Genomic DNA, 25,870 nt, shown 5'->3' with positions numbered 1-25,870 from the left:
CTCTGAACTTAGAATGGACTTTCCAAAATGAAGTTGTGTTATTGTTCACATAAGTTACCTGTCTAAATGTGTAAGTCAGTGATATTTAATATATTCATATAGTTGATCAACCACCACTGTTGAATTCAGAGCATTTTCAGCCCCCGCCCCCAAAATAAGGTCTATGCATATTAGTAATCCCTCTTTATTTCTCTTCCTTTCACCTCTGGCAAGCACTCATCTTTGTGGATTTCCCTGTTTCTGACACAAAATGGATGGATTTTGGAGTTGGTTTCTTCTAGTGTCTTTTCAAAGCTCATCCATGTTGAAGTATGCACTGGTACTTCGTATCTGATTTGAGTACCCAAGATTTAGTTGTATACATTCTGTGGATACCACAGATACATTGTTATCCATTCCTTAGTTGATGAACATTTGCATTGTTTTCACACTTCTGCTGTGAAGAATAATGAAACAATAAACATTCATACACAGGTTTTTGTTTGACTGTTTTCAGCTCTCTTGGGCATATACCTAGGAGTTAAGTGGCTAGATCACTCTTGATACATTCTGAGGAACTGCCAAACCACTTGTCCCAAAGTGGTCGCATTATTTTACAATCCATTCAGTTAATGGGGATTCCAATCACTTGTAAACTTTTGCTACAGTCCTTTTTATCTTAGTTGTCCTGATGGATATAAAGTAGGATTTTGTGTGGCTCTACTCTGCATTCCCTGGTGACTAATGGTGTGTATGCTTTTAGACACTTACTGGCCATTTATGTACATTTTCTCTGGAAGAAAGTTTTTTTTTTTTTGTCCATTTTATTTATTTATTTATTTGAGAGTGACAGACACAGAGCGAAAGACAGATAGATGGAGAGAGAGAGAGAGAATGGGCGCACCAGGGCTTCTGGCCACTGCAAGCGAACTCCAGATGTGTGCGCCCCCTTGTGCAACTGGCTAACGTGGGACCTGGGGAATCGAGCCTCGAACCAGGGTCCTTAGGCTTCACAGGCAAGCGCTTAACCGCTAAGCCATCTCTCCAGCCCTGGAAGAAAGTTTTTACCATCTTTAGTTGGTTGTGTTTTTATCAGTGATCTGTAAAAGTTCTTCATATTTTCTGGCTATGATTTCCTAGTGAAATTTATGATTTTCAAATATTATTTATTTTGGTTGTCTTCTTTATCAGTAGTGTTTTTTTCATAAAGAAAACTTTTTAATTTTGATGAAGTCCAATTTCCTATTCTTTTATTGTCTTGTTTTTTTGGTATGCTGTATACAAAATCACTGACTTTGTGTTTTCTTCTAAGAGTTCTAAAAGTTGTAGCTTTCAGATCCATTTATCTTCTGCATATGGTGTGAGGTAATCTCATTCTTTTGTATGTGGGTATCCCCTTGCTCCAAATCCACTTGTTGAGAACACTGTATTGAATAAAAGCACACTGACTAAGTTTTGGCATACTTGCTGAATGGGGTCTATGATGGAAGTACAATTGGCCATGCTTTCCTATAATTACACCTTATAATTCATGGTTTCTTAAATTTGATAAAGTATAGAACACTTGCCTCCCACATAAAAGCCTGTATTTTCATTTTCCCTTTTTTTTTTTTGCAAATGAGAAATCTATTTCCCTCAACAACAGCAATAACTTCTGAATTTCAATGTAATAACAAGAAAGCTATCACAAATACCAAGTTTTCTAATGACAGACATGTTAGTTTAAAGCTTGGAGGCTCAAAAACAGGCTTGACTATGTTGCTAAAAATGAAGATGGGGGCTGGAGAGATGGCTTAGTGGTTAAGACACTTACTTGTGAAGCTTAAGGACCCAGATTTGATTCCTTACTTCCCATGTAAGCCAAATGCACATGGTGGTGTGTGTGTCTGGAGTTCATTTGCAGTGGCTAGAGGTCCTGGTGCACCTATCCTCTCTCTTTCTCTCTCATAAGTAAATAATTTTTCTAAAAAAATTTATAAAACCAAAAAACAAAAATGAATGAAGATTTACCCTAATAGTAGCAAGACAGTGATAAGGACCATGCAGAAAATCCATTAATTCTACAAGCCAGGTTCAATTCTCCTAGGAGTTAGATTTATTTGACAGTGAGAAAATGTCACAAGAAATAGTAATATAAGCACCAATGGAATTTCTTTAATAGAAAGAAAGGGTAGGGGATTTTTGAGGAGCCAGATTTAAGAATGCACTGTGCAGAGTATAAAACCATTAAATAATGAACTCATCTGTTTGGGGCTCACTTGGAAATTTGGGAAATGTGGAAATTAAGTCTACTTTTATATGCCCTTCCTCCTCAGTGACCTGACAAACCCAGCGACAGTCACACACTCTGAAGACAACAACTCACAAACATAGTGAGATTCGTTTAATAGCTTTTGAAGAATTTTCCTGTAAAATGGCTTGTATTTCCACAGGTACAATAGTGAAGAAATAAACTTTTCAATTTGACATGAAATATAAAAAGAACAATTTTACAAATATATCCATAAAATTTAACTGTTCATAACACTATACATGGTAAGTATGACCAGCCCCTTAATTTCTAGACTAGTTAACACAGAGAAGCAATCTGTCACCTCCACTCACAAGAAGAAACAACTTCCCTTTCATCAAGTTTTCTTTCTTTTTTCTTTTTTTTTTTTTAATAAACATGCTTAGAAACAGTTAAGTCGAATTGGAAAAATATTTGCTTTTCCCTATTGTCCACTAGGGATTCTTCATGAAGGCAAAAACTTATTTGAGAGGAGTTAAGTATTACTAAAAAGAAATTACTAAGTCTCCTTTTGTTTCACTACTGTGATTAATGCTTAGTCTTTAAAAAAGATGGGACGTTATCTCATTGGCCTTGGGTCATACAGCAATGACAATGACACAGAGCTCTACACTGTGCCCACCCCTGCAGGAGCAAAGGCAGAACCTGCGCCCCCAACTGATAAACTCTGGGGACATGAGGTGGATAACCAAGGGAACAGAGCTGCATCTGGCTTGAAGTGAAGGTCCCATGGCCTGTCCAGGGGAAAGCCCACTTTTGTTAGGAAGCAAGCATGCATAAAGGCTGCTCATTTTCACCTGGCCCTGACAGTGGCTTGATCTCTCTCTTGTGCACATCCAAAGAACAGAACGGCTTCAGAAAAGAAGTTGAGCAACATCACAGAACTGCAGGGAACAATGTGTCAGCCTGTAGTGCACTTATATTCAGTGGGAAATGTGTCCCTTTCACATTCACAAGTGCCCAAACAACAACACGGAGCTACTAAACCACAGAGCTGGGCTTTTCCTACGTAAGCAAAAATAAAAGGCATTGACGCTTTATGAAGAAGAGTTAGTTTTCAACTGTTCCTAACACAGTATATGTAATAACTTAAAATGATTTCCCTACTGGTCCTGGAAAATAAACTCTACTACAGTCACATGTATGCCAGTCCTGGCATACTTCTGCATCCAGATTCATCAGTCTCCTTAGTGGAGCCCATCATTTTTCCAATGGCTTTCTCCTTTCTCTACACCCTAACCCTGAAAGTCTATAACCAGTTATATCACGTGGCTTCCCTGAGGCACAAAGGTACCAAACTCTATAATTAACTATCAAGGAATGATAAATATGCTCTCTATTTATATTAAAAGATTTTTAATTCTTTTGGGCCACAGAAGTGGGAGGGGGACCAAGAAAACTTAATACTTACTCTTCAGTGTGAACTGTAGCCCTTTTTTTTTTTTTTGCAAAAAGCTAACCAAATAAAGGGACATGTTGAGTCACAGCATGCATGACCCGGAAGCACCGATTATTAATAAAAAATTCCATACTAGAAAAATACTCAGAGCTGTACCCCATTCACTCTGAATCTTTTGTTTTGTAGTAAACTGACATAAACAACTGAAAAAAAAATTATCATCTATGGAAGTACATCACAAGGGCTTTGCTTCTGGAAACCTATTTGAGAAAGGCAATTGGTCAGGCTGAGACCAGGACAACTTGGTAGGTGATTCCCTTATGTCCACTGGGGGAGGGGATGTGTGATTCACTCTTTAATGACATGGCAAGCCAAATGTAAGAACAGAAGTGACCTTGGAAAAGCTTCCCTTTCTCAATGGTAGCACTCCACTTGGGTGAGCTAGAGTCCTTTACTCTCACAAAATAAACTGCTTTCAAACCTGAAAGAAATTCTCACTTTTATAAGGAGACCTTATTAAGAGTAGCCCAAGTCAGCATGGTTCATTGTGCCAACACACTGCATCTCCGCTGAGGATGGGAGGGGAATTTTACCTGGAAATCAAAGGAAAAGATAGAGGGTGGCACTGTGGTCCCTTCCAAGAGCTTGCAATTTATTATCCAAGTTTCAACTTTCACTGCAGCTATCTGAATTTACTACAAGCCAGAGGCTGCAGGTTAGAAGCTAACCTTATTATGTCACAGACAGAACTTAGACTTTTATGTACTATGTGGCATGGAAAATCCTGACATCAGAGCATAAATCCTCAGAGAAAGCAAGCTTCTTTTGGTAGGTGAAATCAAACCTTTCTGTGTATAAAATCATTTACCTTAAAACATAATGCTAGGATCTCCAGAATCCTCATACCATCTCTCTTTGAATAACAAGAGGATGGAACCAGTGCTGCCTTTGTCATTCTTTGGAACCCAAAGAAACACAGGCTGAAAAGACATGCTTGTTTGTGAAAGCTAAGTTCTGGAGGCTCTGGCTACATTAGATAACATTACATACATTTATTCTAGGTGATCCTTTTTCCCCCATATCACTTTGTGTGAGTGTAATATTCTTTACATAATAGAGGAAACCATTCAGTACTCAGAAGATTTTTCACTTCATTTTAAAAGTTACCAAAACCCCAAAGAACAAAACACCTCATCCCATTCAATGGTCTCCTTTGGAAGATAAAGTTACTTTAAAACTGATAGGCTACACTTTTATGATATTAACACAAATTAAGCAGCAGAATTAAGAGTCATGTATCTTAAGCACTTTACGGAGAAAGTATTCAAATAGGTTAGAATTACTGAAAATAAGGAAGAATAGAAGAAATCAATTCAAGTGTGGACAAAGCACATTAGCATCATATAAATTACATATATGTACAAAGCTGAAAACAGGGAGCTCAAGTCTGCGATGGTCTGCTGAAGAACACGTGAGTCTAGCTGGAGCTCTGTTCTTCACTGGAGGAATGGGTGGCCGCTTAGCCAGCCAGCTGATCTACACTCTCAAAGCAGGGATACTACTGGTACCAAACGGAGAGAATGAGCATCCAGGAGTTACTAGTCAACACTAAATGAAGCTAACACAAAGCAATGGCAGAGCTCATATGAGATTCTGATTTAATTAGTCCTCAGTAAACACTCATTTGCTGTCTCAAAATCAGGAATTTCAAATTATCTCTGCAGACGTACCACTTGGTATTGTGTATACCTAATGATCACATTTAAATTTAGTTTGATTTGCAAACATTTTCAAACTTGCAGGCTCCTTAAGTGGCAAGGGAAAGTGACAGATGGTGGAAAGTGAGTGAACAAAAAATGATGGCCTTACTGTGATTTGCTGTTTTTTTTTTTAGTCTTTAGAATTTTGGTTTCCCTATGAAAAGAGAGAGAGAGAAAGAGAGCCCTCATAAAATCCCAACAAGTGGTTTTTTTGAAAGATAAATCACTTTAAGTCTTAAATAATTCAGAAATAATAATGCAGATAAAGCTGGTTTTACAGTACCTAGGACATGCCTACTGCTGTGGCAGTTCCTGAATCTTTAAGAGCTTCTATATTTTAATCAATCAAGTATTTCTCACCGTGTAAGACGAGGATAAAGAACAACCCACATTAAGAAGAAATAACAGGGCTGCCTAAAACATTATGGAAAGATTTTGTTTGAAACACACAGTATACGGATGAATGAAGTGTGTAGGAGATTCCACTGAAGTTGCAAAAAATCCAATATATGAATATTCTTTTTTCCAAAATGTCAGAAAAATAAATCAGAAAATAAAAAAAGCTGTAGCTTTCAAAACAGGCCCTTGTACCTAAGGTCTCCTATCCACCAAACACATTTGACAGGGCCTACCTCCCTTTGGTATTGGGTCAGATTCTAGCCACTCACAAGTGTTCCCAGCCACTGCACATCTTTACGGCAATACCTACATGACACAGCACTGAAGGCTGTGCACTGAATCAACCTGCTGAATAAATTTCTTCTGCATTTGTAAAATGTAATTTAAAATCTTGCCCAAGGAAAAAGATCTGGTTAAAAATAAAAGCATGGCAGTTTATATCCAATGTACACACAGATATGAGGGTTTAATTAGGCAGACTTCACTGAGGATGCCACTGTTGGAGCGTGGGACACATCACTGGGGTCTGCAGCTCCTGACTCCTTACCAGGTCCCCTTTCTTCTCCCAGCCCCCCATCCACCCTCCCCTTAATAAACAGCATTACAAAAAAAGGTAGAATCTAGAGTTAGTGGCAAAATCTTCACAGTAACTTGTTAACAATGTTGCAGGTGGCTGGCAAGGGCATCAGTCCACTGGGCCTTGGAAAATCAGCTTGATGCAGTTCTGCTCCCCAACCAGCTGCGTGGCGCAGAAAGGGCAGGCGGCGTGAAATGCGTGAGTTCCGTGAGGCAGCGGGATCTGAGACCAGTATTTTGCAGACTTCTCTGAGCACACATGTCCGCAGGGGGTGAAAGCGTGAGTCGGGGGTCCTGCATCTACATAAAATCCTGCCTCACAGCCAAGCCAGAGAGGGACGTAGGGGCCCACAGTCCTGCACATGGGACACTCCCTCTCGTTGGCCTCCGTGTCGCTCCGATGGCCCCAGTTGTGGTAGCCGTGCACGTGCCCACAGCTCAGATAAGCCCAGGGCTGCTTCTCCTCCACCACCTCCTTCCTGTTGATGCTGGGGAAGGCCAGCGTGTTGAGGCCCACGGGGCACTGTGGGCGGGCGGCGTTGATTTCCTGCCGGAGGGCCTCAATGTGTTTCTGAGTCGGAGTATGAAAAAGGCCATCTGCGGTTCTCCAGAGAAGAGTGGCTCCACACAGGTCAATGAGGGATCCATCCTGCAGGACGTTGGTCTCACTTTCCACCTACAACAGGGTTGACAGATACGCCTTTCAAAGCAAAATCTTGGCTGGAGAGATTGCTCAGCGGTTAAGGCACTTGCCTGTAATCCTAATGACCTGGGTTTGATTCCCCAGTACCCACATTGAGCCCGATGCACAAAGTGGGGCATGCATCTGGAATTCATTTCCAATGGCTGGAAGCCTTGGCATGCCCATTCTCTCTCCCTGTCTGGCAAATTATAAAACAACAACAACAAATCTTGTAAGACATAGGGGAAAAAGCACTCTGATATTCTTTCCTCAAAATAAACCAAATGTTATCTTTGAAGTAGATACCAGGTGGCAGTTTACATAACAGGACCACAGGGATTCTAATCGATCCTTCATAGGCTTCAGTTTGGATGCTATGTTCATATAATACATATGTTTGGGGTCTAATGTTCTGAGCACAATATGTAAGTTCACTTAATGCAGTAATTTTAATGAGCCTCACAAATCTAGATTTTTATTTTTAACTCCTTAGTTGGTAACACAGTTACTCACTGGTCTCAGAAGGTGTATCAGAGGTCCTATTACAACATCCAGTGGAGAATGACTCATGTCGACCAGAGCCAGTGTGGAAGCCCCTGGCAGGGCCCACCACCATCACTAGAGCACCCGTCACACGTGGCTGACCCTTACTTTCACACATGCGTGATGTGACCTTTCATTCTTTTTTCCTAAAGCAGGAGGTGAAGCTATTTTTCCCCTTTTGGTGGCGGTGGGGGGGCGGTGATACAGGAGATTGATTGTCTACACAGGTAGACAAGTGCTCTACCACTGAGCTACATTCCTAGCCCTTACATTTCTGAGACAGACTTGCAAGTCCTGAACTCATAATCTTCCTGCCTTTACCTCCTGAATACCGGGATTATGAGCATGAACCACTGTGCTCAGCTCTGCACTCTCTACATCTAACTGGGGAGGCAAATGTTCTGGTGTGAACCGCCTGGGGTGAGTGTCAGTGTGGCTCCCTGTGATATGGCACTGACTACACACTCTGAGCCTGACCCATCTGTGGGCGCCTTGTAAGTCTGTAATACTGGAAAGTATTCAACTTCCATGCCCCACCTCTTCATCAATACTGGGGGATTATTCCACTTCTCTTACAGGGACGCAGTGCAAAGTGCACGAGCCCAGTGCCCGTGAGGTCCGCACCCAGGTCGCCTTTATACTTCCACTGCTGTAGTGACTGATAACCAAGTCGGTCAATCTAGGCCAAGCTTAAGGAAAACTAGTATGTCATCAGAAGCAGAAAGAGTTTTGAAAACTTTTCACATCCTCTTCCCTATTTTCAGTCTCTTGAAGAGCGTTTTAAACATAACTTATTGCCTTTGCCTAGCCCTTCTTAGAAAATGTTCCTGCTGGGTATTCAGGGGTCAGATGAGGCTTTATTGTAAGACGTCCAGGCTGGGCCTGCAGTTGGACCGTGCTATGATGTAGAAATGACACCAGAGAGAACAGTAAGCCAGTCTCACTTAAACCAGCCTCCATCTTCTTTGTCTGTCACCTCTCTCTCTGAAACCTGTAGACCTTATCCTCCATTCCCAGAATGCTCTGCTAGGGCAGTTTTGAAGAATTCTGTCTTTCCTAGCATCTTATTCTCTCTTACTAGGCTCTGACAAGGGGCAGCAGGAAAGTTTACGAGGAAGCTTACATGGCTACTACAAGATCAGAAACACCATGCTCCCCATTTAAGGGATTACAATTTGAGGAATTACAGTTTGAGAAAGGGCTGAAATAGCTAGCAACATGGTGTGACCAGTGTAGGAGATATAAGCATGCCAGGTCAACGTAGAATATGAATGATTTCAAGGAAGAAGCAGTGTGTATCAGCCTGGTGAACAGCACAGAGAAATCTATGAATTTTTTTTTTTTAGCCATGAAATTAAGGTGAAAATGCTAATGATTATTTTTTAGTTGTAGAAAGCTGAACTCATTCTTGAGCTCAAAACTTCCCAAATTGGTCAGACTGCTCAGGATTTTCTCAAGTTAGTAAAGTTTTACACTAAAAGTAAGCTTGTTCTCTTTAAAGTGGACTTAAGTAGAATTCTGTGCTGAGGCATATGATAAGTGATTATGCTCCTGAGATGGTTAGGAGCAAAGGACAGGTTTCTGCTATGGTGATGGTCAACCTTGAGCAACAAAACATCCATGCCCCTCTAACTTGCAGGAGATTACCAGTCTCCTGGGTCAGGGGACAGCCACACTCAGCCCCGTCCAAGGGCTCAGAGCTTTCTGGGAGGGAAGGTGGCAGCTGCTGTCACACATCTCAGAGGGGAGCCTACTCACCAGCTTGCCCCTCTGCTGCGCTGACCTGGTCTCTCGCAAGGTGTACACATCTCCACAGACAGAGATCTCTCGCCAGACCCCAGGCTGGGACTCCTCGGTGAAGCCCCCTCGGGGGTGCATCACCAGGACGCCATTGGTGGTGAGCCCGTCCATGTGGCCATCAGGATTTTTCCATTTTGCGGCCTTTTCCTGAGAACATTCCAAAGATCAGAGAAAGAATGCTAAGGTGCCGTTCAAAATGGAGTCTCTTTAAAATGCAAAGTTGTATGGGCAGAAGGGAGGAAAGTGATGAATTTTCATTTTCCATTTAAAAGTAACAACTACAGGATAAAATATGCAATTATTCTGACAATGTGAAAGAAGAGGTAAATGGGTGAATGACGTATCACTGGGCATGGGTTAGAAACCTCCTCCCTCGGACACCCCGCCCCTCTCCCTGGTGCAAACCCAGAAATCTAAACAGCTTGTTTCCCTTCTGCACTCTCTTATCCACTCATCTAAAAATGCTTCCCATGTACTCAATTGCCTGTATGCAGAAGAAGAAACAGTTAAAAAAAAATACTCTTAATCAAAAACACAAAATTTAAAAAAATGAAGCCCACAGGTTGGGGCCCATTTTGTCTGCATACAAAACAGTGCTGATATCCTCAAAGGACCCTAGTGACAGGACGGACAGACATTCTTTGCTGTGTTACAGGGATTCCTTTCTTCTTTTCTGGTCACAGAGCCGCAGGGCTGACCTTGTGGCAAGGGTAGGAGGACCCAAGTCCTGCTTAGTATAAGCCCATCAGGTAAGGTCAGGTGTGGAGGTGGTTATGTACCAGCAGCGACATGGAAGGACAGTGCTTTGTCACCCCCTCTTTGTAAGACAGACTCCATCGCCTGGGGAGCAAATCTTGAGGAGGCCTACGGTGCCAGGAAAGACAGTGTCAGGTAAGACACAGGGTACCCAGTCCACAATGTCACAGGACTGGCACGGAAGCTGACCTTTCTTGGTGCATCTTGTTAGGACATGGAACAATATACTTTTATTATCATTTAGGCCAAAAGAAACCTCCACCCCCATGCCCTGCAGAAGTATCTTGATTCAAAAGGCAGCAGTGTTAAAACAGGATGTTTACTGAAACTTTTGGGGTTCATTTCTACAGAGACCCTATGAGAACAGGACTTTCTGTTCTGTGATGCCATATTTATAACACTCAGCACGGAACACTAGCAACATTCAATAAAACACCTCTGAATGAACAAATCACAAATATTTTCTTTCCTTTGATCTGATTTTGGCCACTTGTTTTCCCCCTAAAATAAACCTCTTAAATTTACCATAAATATGTCATGCACCATATTAATATATACACTTAAAAATAATTACTGCATATACATTATGGTTGATATAGCAATAATAACAATTAAATGATCTTCAGGTCTTTTGTGTCTTATTTTTGAAGCAGGGTCTTACACTGGCCTGGAACTCATAATCTTCCTACTTCTACCTCCTTCAGTGCTCGGATTACTGGTGTGTGAGACTAGGTCTACCATGAGATTTGTAGTAACAGCATTTCAAACTATCCTCCTGAAAACTAAGATCTCAAACTCTAACTACAGCCATCATACAAAGTAAAAACCATTCCAAGATTAAACATTCTATGCCATAGTAGTGGGTATTTTTTTTTTAAATTTATTTATTTGAGAGCGACAGACACAGAGAGAAAGACAGATAGAGGGAGAGAGAGAGAGAATGGGCGCGCCAGGGCTTCCAGCCTCTGCAAACGAACTCCAGACGCGTGCGCCCCCTTGTGCATCTGGCTAACGTGGGACCTGGGGAACCGAGCCTCGAACCGGGGTTTTTAGGCTTCACAGGCAAGCGCTTAACCGCTAAGCCATCTCTCCAGCCCGGTATTTTTTTTCTTGAAATCATGTCCTTATCCATAGTACTTACTCCAAGAAATATGTTTTTGGAAGAGTCAAACCCAGCTGCGAATATCCGAGCTGTGTACGGTTCATTTCTGTCGCACACAATCCTGCAGGCAAACCTGGAGATGGTGCTCTGTGTGATCTGGGCGTCGTCGTTGTTCTGACCTCCGGAAATGGTGTCTGTGACCACGAAGTCGATAGGGCTTTCTGTCGATCTTCCCACCTAAGCAAGTCAAGCACACTCGTCACTTGCCTGAGAAATATGAGGCTGGCTGCCACCTTTTCTTTACAGGGAACGGGAGTCCCAGTCCCTTTAGTCTTCATGATCTCTGCTCTGAGGATCGGAACTTAATGAAAAAGTCCCAACTGGGCTCCTTTCCCTTATCTAAGGAAGATATTATGGTAACCAAACACCACATATTACAAATTACTTTGTTAAGTTTATTCTATCGTGGTACCAATAATTGAGTTCTACCTTCTCACCACACACCTGAATGCGTAACGCCACACCAGTTGGCTGTAGGTGCGAAGTCGCATGGCAGATTTCTAGTTTGTCTTACTTAACTGTGGCTTTATGTCTGTCTATCAGGTTTGCAATAGTAACAGAAAGCTCAATCCTTGATTCTGAAGGAAGCTATTAGGTGTGCCACCGTTACCTTACATTTTACCTCTGGGATTCAGCTGGAAATGCTCCTTTTGTGACAAAATATCCTTTGTTTCCTATTTCCAGAGACAGGGAGAGAGCTAGCTCTTATATAAAGGAGCTCTTGCCTCCCACTCTGCTCTCTGCAGAGAATGGCTTTCCTAGGTCAATGCTGCAGAGACTCACAGACTTGGCTGGGCACGGCCCTCAGCAGAGGCAGAGAAAATGTTGAGCGCCATTACTCAGTGCATATGAGAACGACGTGAAGGGCTCACACAAGTCAGTCCAAGGCTTGGGATATAGCCAAATGCAAGACGAAAGAAAAAACATACTAACTGGTCATAGCATTCCGTGTCTGGAATAAAAAAAATAAAAATTCTTGGGGAAGTTTAAAAACTTGTTAATATTACTAGAGTGTTATACTTTTCTTGGTAAGATTTAAAAGTACCAGAGGACTATATTTCATTAAGAAGATGTTAAGTTTTAGCAGAGCTTTTCCTGTTCCATAAATTCAAATAAAAAAGGCACTGCTCTTCTATGAACTAGAAGTGCTTGTTTATGAATCAGGAAATCCTCAAGATGGGATATTAAACATTTATGGAGTGATGTTCTATGATTTTCTAAGTGGAAAACAGTGACAGATGTGACATGTATCAAAGAGCCTTCTTAAATCAAAATCATCATATGTAAACAAAGATTTTCTCACTATGATATTAATGTACTTGCCTAACAATAGTGGGTGATTCTGAAGCCGCCAATGGGAGGAATGTACAGATCCCTGAGGTATACACATATAAGGCATCCCAAATCAGGCTCCAAGGTGTTTTTATTCTGATCACATATTGTTTGAAAAATGAGCAATATAAAATGTATACATACATATTTTTTTAAATCAAAATGAACAAAGTAAAAAAGAAGGTATCTTGCATCTTAGCTCTGCTTGCTTCCTGGAACAATGTTATTAAAATTTCTTTTCTAAATTTCTCATATACATTCTCATGCATATACCACCTTGTACAGTCAACAGACAGCAGACATCTATTATCTCTTTCTTACAACACTTTCTTGTCCTAATGAAATATGCCTAGAATAAACTAAACCACTGGTTTCATCTAAAGTCATCAACTTGAACAGATGTATATAGCTTAGAAGAACTCATTTCAGGATAAGAAAACATATCACTTACTAAAAATGCAGCATAAAATATAAATGAGTGATATTATAAAATCATATGTGCAATTCATCTTTTTAAAGATGTTCAACCTTTCCTCTGCTGAATTCATTAAAAAACTGGGTGTGCTACTCAGAAGCTCTATTATTATGCCCAGTGCTGAGTTAAAAAAAAACAACAAAAAAAAAACCCTTTACCCATGAAACAAATATGTAACAAATATGGCAAAACATTGAACAAATATAGAAAAGTATAAAGGAGAAAATAAATCTATGTCCAACTGAGTAACGTACCCCTCCTGACCCTCTATACCCAGGCTTAGGAGTGAAATGAATGTGTACAGTGCTATCATGCCCTGGTCCTCTACAAAACCTGGCAGCCACCACGCTACAGCCCTGATGTCCACTTCCCTTGTGGAAGAAAGCAAGGACATCATGCTCCGTGACAGGCTCGAAGCTAACACTGCCCTCTTCTAAACGCCACGCACACTCTGTTCCTCCTCTCAGGCTGGGCAAGCGCTCAGGCCCTGAGGCCCGCTTCCGAGCCTGCCTTCTTCCAACAGTAACTCCTTCCCTCTAGGAGAGCCACGTTCTGAGTTTGTACTAATTTATTAAGTTCATGTCTTCATGAGCTAACTGAAATTGACTGTGTAAGACATGAAATTTTATTCCAACTGGAACATGCTGATAGGATCAATTATTTTAAGTCATGCTCTTATCTGACTGGCCACATAAGATTTGTGCATCAATTCACCTCCATTTACAACTAACCTCTGCAGTCCCAGCGACACGTTATGGTTTAGGGCACAAGCCTCACACGGCTTTTGTCAGGAAGAAAAATCTTCATTGCTTTGCCACTGCAACCCCACACGGTTCGGGAAACCTGCGGCCCGTCCTTTCTTCTGACTGCTGGATCAACTCCTCATGTTACAGGCAATCATGTAGACAAGCCAAGATGCTTCCGAATTTTACATGACAGCTAAGTGGTACAGAAGCCAAGAGGCCGCTGCATTCCATCTGATCCCCAAAGAGCTGCCGTCCACCCGGTAGCTACAGTGAGAACCGGACTCCAGTCAACACACTTTGCATTTTGTACTTAGGCAAGTGTGCACTGCTGAATGCCAGTTGAGGTCACTGCAGGTAAAATGTAAGGTGGCGCTGAAAGGCCACTAGGCCTTCCTTCTCTCTCCTCCCCCTGCACCTGTATTTTTATTTTCTAATTCCCTTTTATGGTAAAGAAGAACTGCTGCTGTTCCTACCCTACTATGCCAACAGCCTTGAGCTCCACAGATGTGTCTCACTGTCCTCACCTCTCCCGAATCATCGCTCGTTCATTCATTCTGGATCCTATGGTCCCACACTCTGGGGCTGCTTGAACTGTGGTCGAAACACAAATTTGTTCTGCTACAAATTCCAGCCTGTCATTAATCACCCTTAAAAACACAGTAAGACAAGTACCAGAAAAATGGTGCTCTGCGTCAATACCTCAGCCAAGCTAAGCTGCTCTATCAGTTTCCATGGCCAAGCCTGGGGCCTTCGGTACTGTCATTAACTTTCTGCTGCTCACTGGCTTCGTGGGAGGGCCTCTGGCTCACAGGTTCCCTGTCTTAGGGACACTATTCTCTGCTTGCCAGCAGAAACTAGATCTACCCCGAGTCTTGGATTTATCCACTAGCAACTCATCTTGGAAGTGTGTTGGAAAAGCCCATTACCATTACCATATCCATTTCCTCATGGTCACTATACCTTCCTCCTCTGTCATGGCAGCTGGGCTACCTGCCCCCTCTTGTCTACTGAAACCACTCATGCTAAGGCCTCCAGGGCGAGTCCACTGCTAGCCTCAGGCCACAAGTCAGTGAGTATGCCTGCAATGGGTATCTACCTAGGGAAACGCTGCCAGCTCCTTCCTCCCTCTTCTCTCTCAATTCCATCGATACCCCAGACCAGCCCAAAGCTTCGAACCCCCCTGGGCTGAAGCCAGCACCTCCACTTTCTCCTACTCTTACTCCTACTAAGAATATCCAGTGTGATGTGCTTTGAACATGCTCCATCCACCACCATCCCATTTTCCTGAGCTAAAAATCAACGCCAAGAATGGCCCTTGATTCTTCCACGTCCATAGCATTCCTCTGTACTACAATCTTGCCAACTGTAGCTCCCAAACACACCGTCAGACTTCCCACTTTCCCATCTTAGTTCTGGTTGGCATCCTTTCATATATGGACTCCATTATGTTTGCCTCTTCCTAAGTATCAATAGCTTACAATGAAAATCAGATTACATCTCCCCCTTGCTTAAAATCCTCTGTCAGCTTTGCAAACTCCTTGATTGATAAAACCCAAACTTCTGACCTGGCCAGAAGGTCTCTACAAATCCCTCCAAGTCCATCTCATTCCACTTCCCTCCTCCCTGACTCTAGTCTTGCCTGGAGCCCTTGTGCCCAGGGCAGTTCCCTCTGCTTGGACTACTTGCAGTTTGTGGTCCACCTGCCACCTCTGTTTTATTTTACCATTTGCAGCTGGGAATGATCGGGCAGCCCTCTGTCTCCTCTGGAGCATGATTCCAAGACCGCGAAGCCTTAGTTCTGAGTCCCCAGTTTACGAGTAGCTAACTCTAGATGCTGGAGAACTAGAAATGCTAAAGGGAGGACTGAGGCAGTGAGCTAAACCCAGTGACACGTGCATGCTTCATTCACACAGCATGTACAAGTAAAAAATTTTAAACTCTATTTATAATTTATTTATTTACTTGAAAGAGAAAGAGACAGTTAGCATGAGAGTGAGTATGGTATACCAGGGCCTCCTGCCATTGCAAACATACTCCAAATGCACATGCCACTTGGACCATCTGACTTTACATGGGTACTGGGGAATCAAACCTGGGCTATCAGGCTTTGCAAACAAGTGCTCTTAACCACGGATCCATCTCTCCAGCCCCAAAGTACACTTTTTAAGAAATAATAATTTTAAATATGCCTATGTCCATTAACATTTTCTCTAACCAAATGGATACTTGCTAAATGGTACCATGTAGAACAACAGTAAGTCTACAAAGTCAAAAGCCAAGCAGAAACCAGAACACAAGGCACATTAGCAACCATGTCAAAAGCCTTTGAATCAGGCCCTAGCTCCAAATAATAATGACCAAGATATTTATTTTTATTATTTTTAAATATTTATTTATTTAATTTTTTATTAACATTTTCCATGGTTATAAAAAATATCCCATGGTAATACCCTCCCTCCCCCCCCACACACTTAAGATCTTTTTTGATTATATTCAGATCTTCTCATCCTCAATCCCCTTTTTAAATTCAGATGTATCCTTAGAGCCTACTCTGCCTCTGCTGTAGGAAATACAGGGCAAGATCCTCCCTGAGTCAATTCTAATGCTCTGCTAAGCTAGATAGATATACCATTCTAGTGGGATGGTTAAAGTGGACAGCCCTCCACATTGAGGTCAATCCCTAGGAAAGTGAATGCTCAGTGGAAGGCTTTGGACAAATAAATCTGTTAGAGAGAGAAAGAGAACTTGTTTTAATTTGACCTTTCAAGGCCTCCTAAGAATTCTTTAAAATGATCTGGAATGAATCCTCCCATGTGTCTACTTTGTCTGTGAATGGAACGTGATCACCTTAATAAAAATGATACATGTGTCATGTTTTCTTAAGAAACATACAAGATCTTTGTTTTCCATGCATTACTTAAAGAAGTCACGTTAGTACTGTGTTGTGATCAGAGAACTCGGGAGACGTAAACCTTATTTCTGTCACTGCCTTCTCTGACCTTAGCTTAAGTTGCTCTTCTGTTCAGAGGCCTCGAGTTTTCAGCTACGCAATTTAGTATTTCAGTGTGGTCCACGCACCCCTGAGGGTCCCCGAGGCTCTGTCAGGGGGTCTGGGTCTATAGGTCAAAATTTCTTGTATAACAAAATGAAAATGCCAAAGCTTGTGCTGCCTCTGCCCCGCATGGAGCTCTGCAGAGACAGTGCTCGTGCTGTGGGGCAGGCCATGCCAGGCAGTGCCAGCTTCAGTGTACTCATGGAGGAAGCCACGCTGTACAGTGGTCACTGCATCCTTCAGGCACTGCGTACTTCAGGGGAAAACCTCGTCACTCATTCAACCTTGGGTCTTTTACTACTCCATGGTACAAAGTAAAGCACTTAGAAGTTAATGGGGGGGGGGGGAGTGACTGGAGAGATGGCTTAGCGGTAAGGCACTTGCTTGCGAAGACTAAGGACCCAGGTTCAATTCCCCAGTACCCACATAAGCCAGATACACAGGTGCCATATGTGTCTGGAGTTCATTTGCAGTTGCTGGAGACCCTATCAATTCTATCTATTGCCTCTTTCTCTCTCTCAAATAAATGAATGAATGAATGACTAAATAAATAAAAGAAGTTAATAAAAGGAAGCTGGCAAAAAAAGCCAGTGACATCATGAATTAATTCTGCAGAGACAAGAAGGGAGAGAGTGAGTGATGTGAGGAGGATGTGCCGCAGCAGAGAACACGCCTATGTTACGGACTGTTGCATGACACGTTAATAACTTATAAAAGTCTTCAGAGGTCACACTCCAGAGCTGTGAATGTGAGGCCATCCTGAGTGAATTCCACACATAGTGAATTCCAGGTCAGCCTAGAGTAGAGTGAGATCGTACCTCAAAAAAAGAAAAGAAAAGAAGTCCACATTCCAATAGTACTTGACTTGCCTGCTTTCTGTGTCATCAGATACTTGCTGATTTCAAGTGGTAGGAAAGGTACCAACGACCACCGTGCAATAGTCACGATCCACTTTTTTTTTTTTGTTCGTTTTTTGAGGTAGGGTCTCACTCTAGCCCAGGCTGAGCTGGAATTCACTATGGAGTCTCAGGGTGGTCTGGAATTGACAGCAAACGTCCTCTGCTGCCTCCTGAGCACAGGGATTAAAGGTAGGTCCCACCATGCCCAACTACTTTCTTATGATTAAGAATTCCTCCTATAAATGTAAAAAAAAGCCTTACAAGTTTTTACTCTAAGTAGAAAAAGTCTTCTAACTCGAAAATATAGTCTTTCTATGGATTAAAAAAATATATAAAGCTCAAAAAGTATTAACAGGGCCTATTTAGGAAGAGGTTTTCTTTGAGAAACAGTACATTTATAAGGTAACATAAAGGAATGGCCTGGAGAGTAAAGTTACTATTAATATTTTATGCAAATAAATCTTATTTTGAGCTCAAACTGGCATGTGCCTTTACTTATGATCATATGTGTCACTGACCTACCTTTCTGTCTGTTAGGACTGTTTAGTTCCATGTGGGCCCCAAATCAAATGGTGTCACCTCACTTTCTCTGCACACCACCCTCTTAATGCTGTTCCCTACATAAGCCTTGTGTATGTTTCATTTGGCCTTTGGAGTTTTTCAGTGCATGTAAGAATTATTTAAACCATTTAATAATACTAATTTAACATCAATATAATATTTAATACTGTGAATGAAACATTTAACATTAATGGTTATATTTAAAGTTAATACCATGACTTACTATGTTAATATTTAATATTAAGTAATCACAACTGAAACTAACACTAACAATCAACATTTTTTTAAATAATATTAATACTTAATTCATTTAATATGCTTGCGGCTGTTTTTGAGTCTGTACACAGAGCTTTTTATTGTTTTGCAGCCTTGCAGGACTGCAGTGTACGGCTAGACCCAAATTTACTGAACTGGTGCCCTACCGAAGAGCATTCAGGATGTCTCTTAAGCAAAGCTGTCAGCAAGAACTTTGTAAGATGCCATTTTACACATATGTAAGGAAGACTCTGGGATACGTCTATAGAAAGAGAAGAGTTTTATCAAGACCAGAACTGAGTCAGAGCATACAAGCATTTCACAGTCATTTCCAAATCTCTATCACACCGAGATTATATCAATTTACACAGCATGCAGATAATTGCTTCTATCTTTGACAACACTTTTTAGACTTTTTCCAATGTAATAAGTAAAATAAATTCTTGTGTGATTTTAATTCATATTTCTGTTTCATAAGTGAGGTTCAGCATATTTTCTTGCTTTAAGAGCTATTCGCCCCCACCCCCTTTTTGTTCTTTTGAGTTAGGGTCTCGCTCTAGTCTAGGCTGACCTGGAATACACTATGTAGTCTCAGGGTGGCCTCAAACTCATGGTGATTCTCCTACCTCTGCCTCCCAGTGTGGGGATTAAAGGTGTGTACCACCACACCCAGCACCATCTCCCCTTTTTGGTGAACTATCTGTCAAACCCTCTGCTGATGCATGTATCCGAGTGAAGGTCTTTTGCTCAGTGACTTCTAGGAGAACCTTGGATATGAGGGACATTAACTGTTTGTCAGGTGAATTGTAAGTACCTCTCCCATCTGTCATCTGCTTTTTGATTTTACTTTAACATATTAACTAACTTAAAAAATCTATCCATCATTTCTTTTATGACTTCAGAATTAGAAAGTGCCAACTTGGATTTATACAATAATTCCTCACGTTTCTTCTAATACTTTGCTGGGGTTACCGGTGTGTGTGGCCATGACCAGCACAGATGCCAGGGAATGGCACTCGGGAGGAATGAGGCCCCCATGCCTGTATGGCAAGGGCTCTTACTCCTAGAACCATCTCCCCAGCCCCCCAAACAACAGATTTGTATACCTTTAATCGGGGGTTCAGGTCAGGAATGTATCCCATGATATTAAAGAAAACAGTTGAAAAGAATCAGGGCATTTCTTTCTAGACTTATTTTCTTTCTTACACACGTTTAGGTGTATGTATATGTATACAGGTATAGAATAGCATACTGACTGGACATGTATGTTTTTTCTCTTACTTTATGCCATTTTCCATGTAACGATCATTTAAGTACCACATGGTATTTTGTACTTAAATACATACCTCACTACAACTATTCTTACCTGCTACTCAAAGTACAGAGTTGCTTCTAGGTTTTCACTGGAAAACATAACACTTTTTCATATTCTTTAATTATTTATGAATAAAGACAGTTAACATCAGAATTACTGGGCCAGGGGGTCTGACTGCTTAAGTGACTGTCAACATGGCAATGTTGCTCAGTAGAAATGCTGCTCCAATTCACAGTGTCATTTCAAGTACTAGTATGTAAGGATTCACAGTGCTGTATTATTTAATATTTTACAATTAACTGAGTATTTTACTATTGGTTTATTTGTATCTGACAATTTTTTTTAAATTCATTTTTATTTATTTATTTGAGAATGACAGAGAGCAAGAGGCAGACAGAGAGGGAGAGAGAGAATGGGTGCACCAGGGCCTCCAGCCACTGCAAACGAACTCCAGATGTGTGCGCCCCCTTGTGAATCTGGCTAACATGGGTCTTGGGGAATCGAGCCTCGAACTGGGGTCCTTAGGCTTCACAGGTAAGTGCTTAACTGCTAAGCCATCTCTCCAGCCCAAGTATCTGACAATGTTTTACAAATATACTTATTTGAAGTTCTCTTAAGAACTGCATCTTTCTTGTGTGTGTGTTTATGTATTTATTTGTTTTTTGAAATAGAATCTCATGTATCCCACTCAGGTCAGACTCAAACTCCCTATTTAGCCAAGGATGACCTTGAGATTCTAATCCTTCTGATTCTCCTTCCTTCGTGCTGGAATCACAGGCATGGACTATTACACACAGCTTATGCAATGCTGGAGATCAAACCCGGGGCTTTGCACAAGCTAGGCAAGCATGCTATCCAGCAAACTTTATCCCATCTTTGTGCCCTTGAAAGTGTGGGAAAAGTGACTAACATGTAACTTGATTTGTGGTGTAAGGTCTTTACTTGTTTATCTTTCTATCTGTGAAAGGAAAGTCTATTTCTTCGTTTTTTTTCTTTTTACACTAGCTTTAATTGTGTGTGTGTGTGTGTGTGTGTGTGTGTGTGTGTGTGTGTGTGTATGCTTGTGTGAGAGCCTCATACTCATGTGTTTCCTCCCATCTGCAGTTTTTGGCTGGGTGTATTATGCCAGCAATGAGAAGGTAACTGTGACACCAAGAATATGAATTCACCTAAATTTTGTTCTAGGACTTTTGTTTGTTTGTTTTTACATGTAAATGTTAGCTCACTCTCTCTAGAATTTGTTTTTGTATAGAATGTGGTATCAATAGTTTTCAAACTTGGATATCAGTTTCAATGTTACTTATGTAGCAATTTAACTCCACATGTTGAAATGCAAAGCCTCTTTGTTCTTAAGTTTGCTCCCCCACTTTACTAGTCTAAATTTAAATTATCTGTTGCATTTAAAAATACCAAATCTTGGATGTGTTTTTAAAAGTCTCCTGCTTCCTTTTGATGTGTTTCTGGACTTTCTATTACATCCCACTAAAACCATCCCCAAATCCACCTTTGTACCTTCCTAAGTGCTGCCATTTTTTTAAAAAAAAGCTTTTTGAGAGGAACGATCAGTGATTTTCATCTTAAAAAAAATTCATTTGTTCTTTCTCTTCAAGTTTACTAATAAAAACACTTAAGCTTTAATTTTTTAGAAGAGATAACATGTTGGCCACATCATATGAGTTTTGTTACACAGTGTTCCCTACTTTATTTCTGATATTGTAGCTTTTATGTCTTCTTGGACTTGTGTTATTTACGAAATATTATGAATACATTAGCTTTTTAAAGTGGTTGGCTTCAAAAATGTATTTATTGTTAATGTTTATTTTTATTGTACTGAGATCAGAGGATGTGGTCTTATAATTTCCTTTAACATTTTTAGAATAAATGTTTTTCTTACTCTTTCAAAAACTACATAGATGGGCTGCAGAGATGGCTTAGTGGATAAGGCGCTTGCTTGCAAAGCCTAAGAACCCAGGTTCAATTCCCTAGTACCCATGTAAGCCACATGCACAAGGTGGTACATGTGTCTGGAGTTTGTTTGCAGTGGCTAGAGACCTTGGTGTGCCCATTCTCTCTAATGGTCTCTTTCTCTGTCTTTTAAATAAATAAATAAAAATGATATTTAAAAAAAAAACTATGTAGAAGTAGTTTCTACAGCATTCTCACCTCTTTCCCCTTGTACATCACCAAATTCTAATATTCTGGATGCTCTGACTATATACCAAACTATAAAAGAAAAGGGAAGTATAATCAGATTTCCATTAGAAAAGATATTACCTGAAACATGTCCATATCTTTATCATGTGTGTACTCCACCACCACAGTCTGACTCCTTGACAATGTGTAGGAAATACTGTGTTGACCTTTGCAGCTGATAGCCTAAGCAAGAAATAATAATAAAAAAGACATTAAAATCTCATTGTAACAACTTGCCACAACTGTTTGTAGTTATGAGTAATTTTTTTTTTTTCCCTCCAAGGAAAACCCAGCACAAGCCAGTATTGTCCAATGGCCAGAGGCTGTCTCTGTTTTTTGTTCCCTAAACCACAAGGAGCCAAAAGTACAGTTCTGACGTTTTTGTTTTGTTTTGTTTTTGTCTTTTTGAGGTAGGGTCTCACTCTAGCTCCGGCTGACCTGGAATTCACTATGCACTTTCAGTGTGGCCTTGAACTCACAGTGATCCTCCTACCACTGCTTCCCAAGTGCTCCGATTAAAGGCGTGCGCCACCACGCCTGGCTCTGACGTGGTTTTACCATCTATCATTTTATCATAAACTATATCATATTCTCTTAATGTGAACTGTATTCTAATTGTATTCAAACCTTACTTGTTAGCAACACTTTAATCCTATTGTCAGAGAAATATATATATTTTCTCCCATGTGATAGATTCCTTTAAAGACTAACCATAATGATGTATTTAAAATTTATTTCACAAACAGGTAAACTAATATCATCTTGTCATATTATTTTTCCTAAGTTACAGAGATCATAAGCATAGTGAAAGTCTTCCCATGTTTTACAAAGATTTCTATGTAATAATGTTATATTCTAACAATGGCAGCCATCTCTGTATCCTCTTCTGCATTTCATTTACACCTTGTACAGGCAGTTGCTGGACACGTTTTGAATATTCTAATAAAAATAAATGAATGAATAAACTACACTGCTATAACCCCAGCACATAGGAGATAGAGGCCGTAGGATCATGAGTTCGATGCCAGCTTAGGAAACAAAGCAAGACTATCTCCAAAAGAAAAAGCAAGAAGCTAACTTGTATTTTTTTTCATGTTAGACTAAAGAAGGGGCTAATATTCTTATTCAAATAATGTAGGAATAATAAGACAAACTATTTCCATATGCTCTCAATGGTAATATATTTGCACACATCTTAAGTCATGGTCAAATACTTTTAATATTTCTAAATTTACCAAGAAATTGATTGAAATTGCAGTCCAATTATATTTCTCCATTACTTTTAACTCATCTTCATTTTTAGCCTTTTACCTAAATATAATAAATAAAACTTTAATAAGCCTTTCTATTAAACATTTATTGAGTGATTACGCCACATGAAACAAGAAAGCCTTTAGAAGTAGCCGGACACATACAGCCTGCTAATAAAAACGTGCTCTAAGCACTTACATTTACCTTCTGTAATTGTTCAGGGAACAAACAGTACAACATCCAAGCCATCTTTGAAGTGATCCTGGTCAACCTCATGGTTATCTAATAATCTTCACTGAGGAACTTCATGAGTGAACCCATTTTTTAAATTTCACATGCCTTATTAAGATAATACAAATATTAAAGATAATGTGGTCCTTTAATGAGGCCGGGTGTATGAAAAATACTTACTGAACTCCACTAACAAATATAATTTTCCAAATTTTCATTGGTCTGAGTCAGATAAAGTTATCTTCATATGAACCATCTTTTACTTGACGTTACTTTACCAGTTTACGAGACTTGATTTACTCATGTTGCAGAGAAGCATACAATTTCTCCACATCGCCTAAGTGCAGTGCTAGAAACACAGTTTCTTGTGCATCCCAGACTGTACTGACTAGAGTCAATCATTTAAGTGTCTTGAAATTAAAACCCAAAGCAACTGTTTTGAAGCCTATTTCTGAATACAAGAAAGTTGATGCCATCGTGGTATTCACTATAATTTAGTTCAAACGTAATTCCTGTAACACAATGCTGTGATTTTATTAAGCTAATTCAATTAGAAAACTATGGCTTCAACACTGTAACAAAAACTGGCCCAAGCAGCTGGCCTGGGAGACAACACCCACTGCCCACATTCATTGTGCCATTCACACCGCCTGGCTCAGGACAGAGTGCGACCATGGCAGGGCTGCTCCCACTTAGTCTAATGTGCCCAGCACCCGGGGCATGGCAGGCCCTCAATGAACGAAGAAGGAACGAGTAAGACAGTAACTGTAATAGACACAAGACGACACTCAGGACTTCTTTCCTTGGGCCTTCCCCTCACTGTCTCTGCTTCTTACTGCCATAATAGTACCAACACCCACACTCAGCTCTACTGTTTGGAGTTTATAAAAGCCACTTTATGTCCAAGTGTGAATTTTATTGGGTCAAAAATATACACTTGGGTAATTATGGACACACAGAATAAAGGGTTCCAGTTTTTTAGAATATTTTTTATTTTTATTTATTTATTTGATAGAGAGGGAAAGAGAGAGAGAAGGAGGGAGGGAGGGAGGGAGGGAGAGAGAAAAAGAGAGAGGGAGAGAATGGGTGTGCTAAGGCCTCTAGCCACTGCAAATGAACTCCAGATGCAAGTGTTCCCTTGTGCATCTGGGTAATGTGGGTCCTGGGGAACTGAACCTGGATCCTTTGGCTTTGCAGGCAAATGCCTTAACCACTAAGCAACCCCTCCAGCCCAAAGGGTTCCAGTTTTATCCAACTTAAGCAAGGAGGCATTACATTGTGAACCCAGATGTCCACACAAAGCCCATTCTGACTTAGGAAGTTTTTCCTTGGCTAAGGATGGGTCTCTGAAGTGCTGCGCCACCTGTGTCCCAGGCTCATCTGGGCTTAGCAGCCGTGGCCATTCAGGGGTGAGAACAGTTAGAACTGGCAACAACTAAAGACTGAGTATCAGAGAATTCTCCAAGTACCCAGGCTCGAAAACAAGCACAGCTCCTGCTGAAATTTTCCTCCTTTCACAAACTTACGTGCATGCCGAGGCACTGAGAGGAAGGGCCACCATGATGATGGCAGCAGGGCAAGCCTACAAGGCACACAGGAAGGTACCTGTGTTCAAGGAGCCAGAGCTTTCATACAAAGTTGAATGAATCTGGGAATAATTATATCTTCTATTTGTTAAGCAAAAAGCAGTGGGGGGCTGGAGAGATGGCTTAGCGGTTAAGCGCTTGCCTGTGAAGCCTAAGGACTCCGGTTCGAGGCTCGGTTCCCCAGGTCCCACGTTAGCCAGATGCACAAGGGGGCGCATGCATCTGGAGTTCGTTTGCAGAGACTGGAAGCCCTGGCGCGCCCATTCTCTCTCTCTCCCTCTATCTGTCTTTCTCTCTGTGTCTGTAGCTCTCAAATAAATAAATAAAAAATGAACAAAAAATATTTAAAAAAGAAAAAGCAGCGGGATTAGCTCTCAACCACTAAGTAAAAGGAAGAAAGCCCACAGAGAAACTAACTGGTTTCTAGAAAATACTAATTTACTCTAGTTATGGTTTCACCGATTTAAGACAAGTTCCACAGGCTGCTAAGCCAGCCTCTATCAACTGTGAGGAGAGAAAGGGCTCTCCAGCGCTAGCTGCCTCCCCAGTGTCTTTCTTCCTGCTGGTGAGCTGCCTCCCCTGGAGCAGCTGCTGGACAAGGCCAGCAGGGACCCCCCCAGTGTCCTCC

General features: G+C 41.0%; 1 protein-coding gene across 1 annotated transcript in view; it reads right to left on the bottom strand.

The window, feature by feature from the left end:
* Window positions 1-2,347: 2,347 nt before the first annotated feature.
* Window positions 2,348-25,870, bottom strand: part of Peli2 (pellino E3 ubiquitin protein ligase family member 2) — a 161,629-nt gene continuing 138,106 nt past the window's right edge. Inside the window, exons 3-6 of the mRNA XM_004649213.2 lie at window positions 22,256-22,357; window positions 11,326-11,523; window positions 9,387-9,575; window positions 2,348-7,079 (exon numbers count right to left, since the gene is read on the bottom strand). Of these exons, the coding sequence (XP_004649270.1) occupies window positions 6,513-7,079; window positions 9,387-9,575; window positions 11,326-11,523; window positions 22,256-22,357 (1,056 nt within the window). The 3' untranslated portion in view covers window positions 2,348-6,512. The remainder of the gene's footprint in view (window positions 7,080-9,386; window positions 9,576-11,325; window positions 11,524-22,255; window positions 22,358-25,870) is intronic.

The sequence above is a fragment of the Jaculus jaculus genome, chromosome 7 (assembly GCF_020740685.1).
Source record: "Jaculus jaculus isolate mJacJac1 chromosome 7, mJacJac1.mat.Y.cur, whole genome shotgun sequence".
In the NCBI taxonomy this organism is placed as follows: domain Eukaryota; kingdom Metazoa; phylum Chordata; class Mammalia; order Rodentia; family Dipodidae; genus Jaculus; species Jaculus jaculus.
Note: the sequence above shows the minus strand (reverse complement) of the source record. Positions and strands in the feature narration are given on the sequence as shown.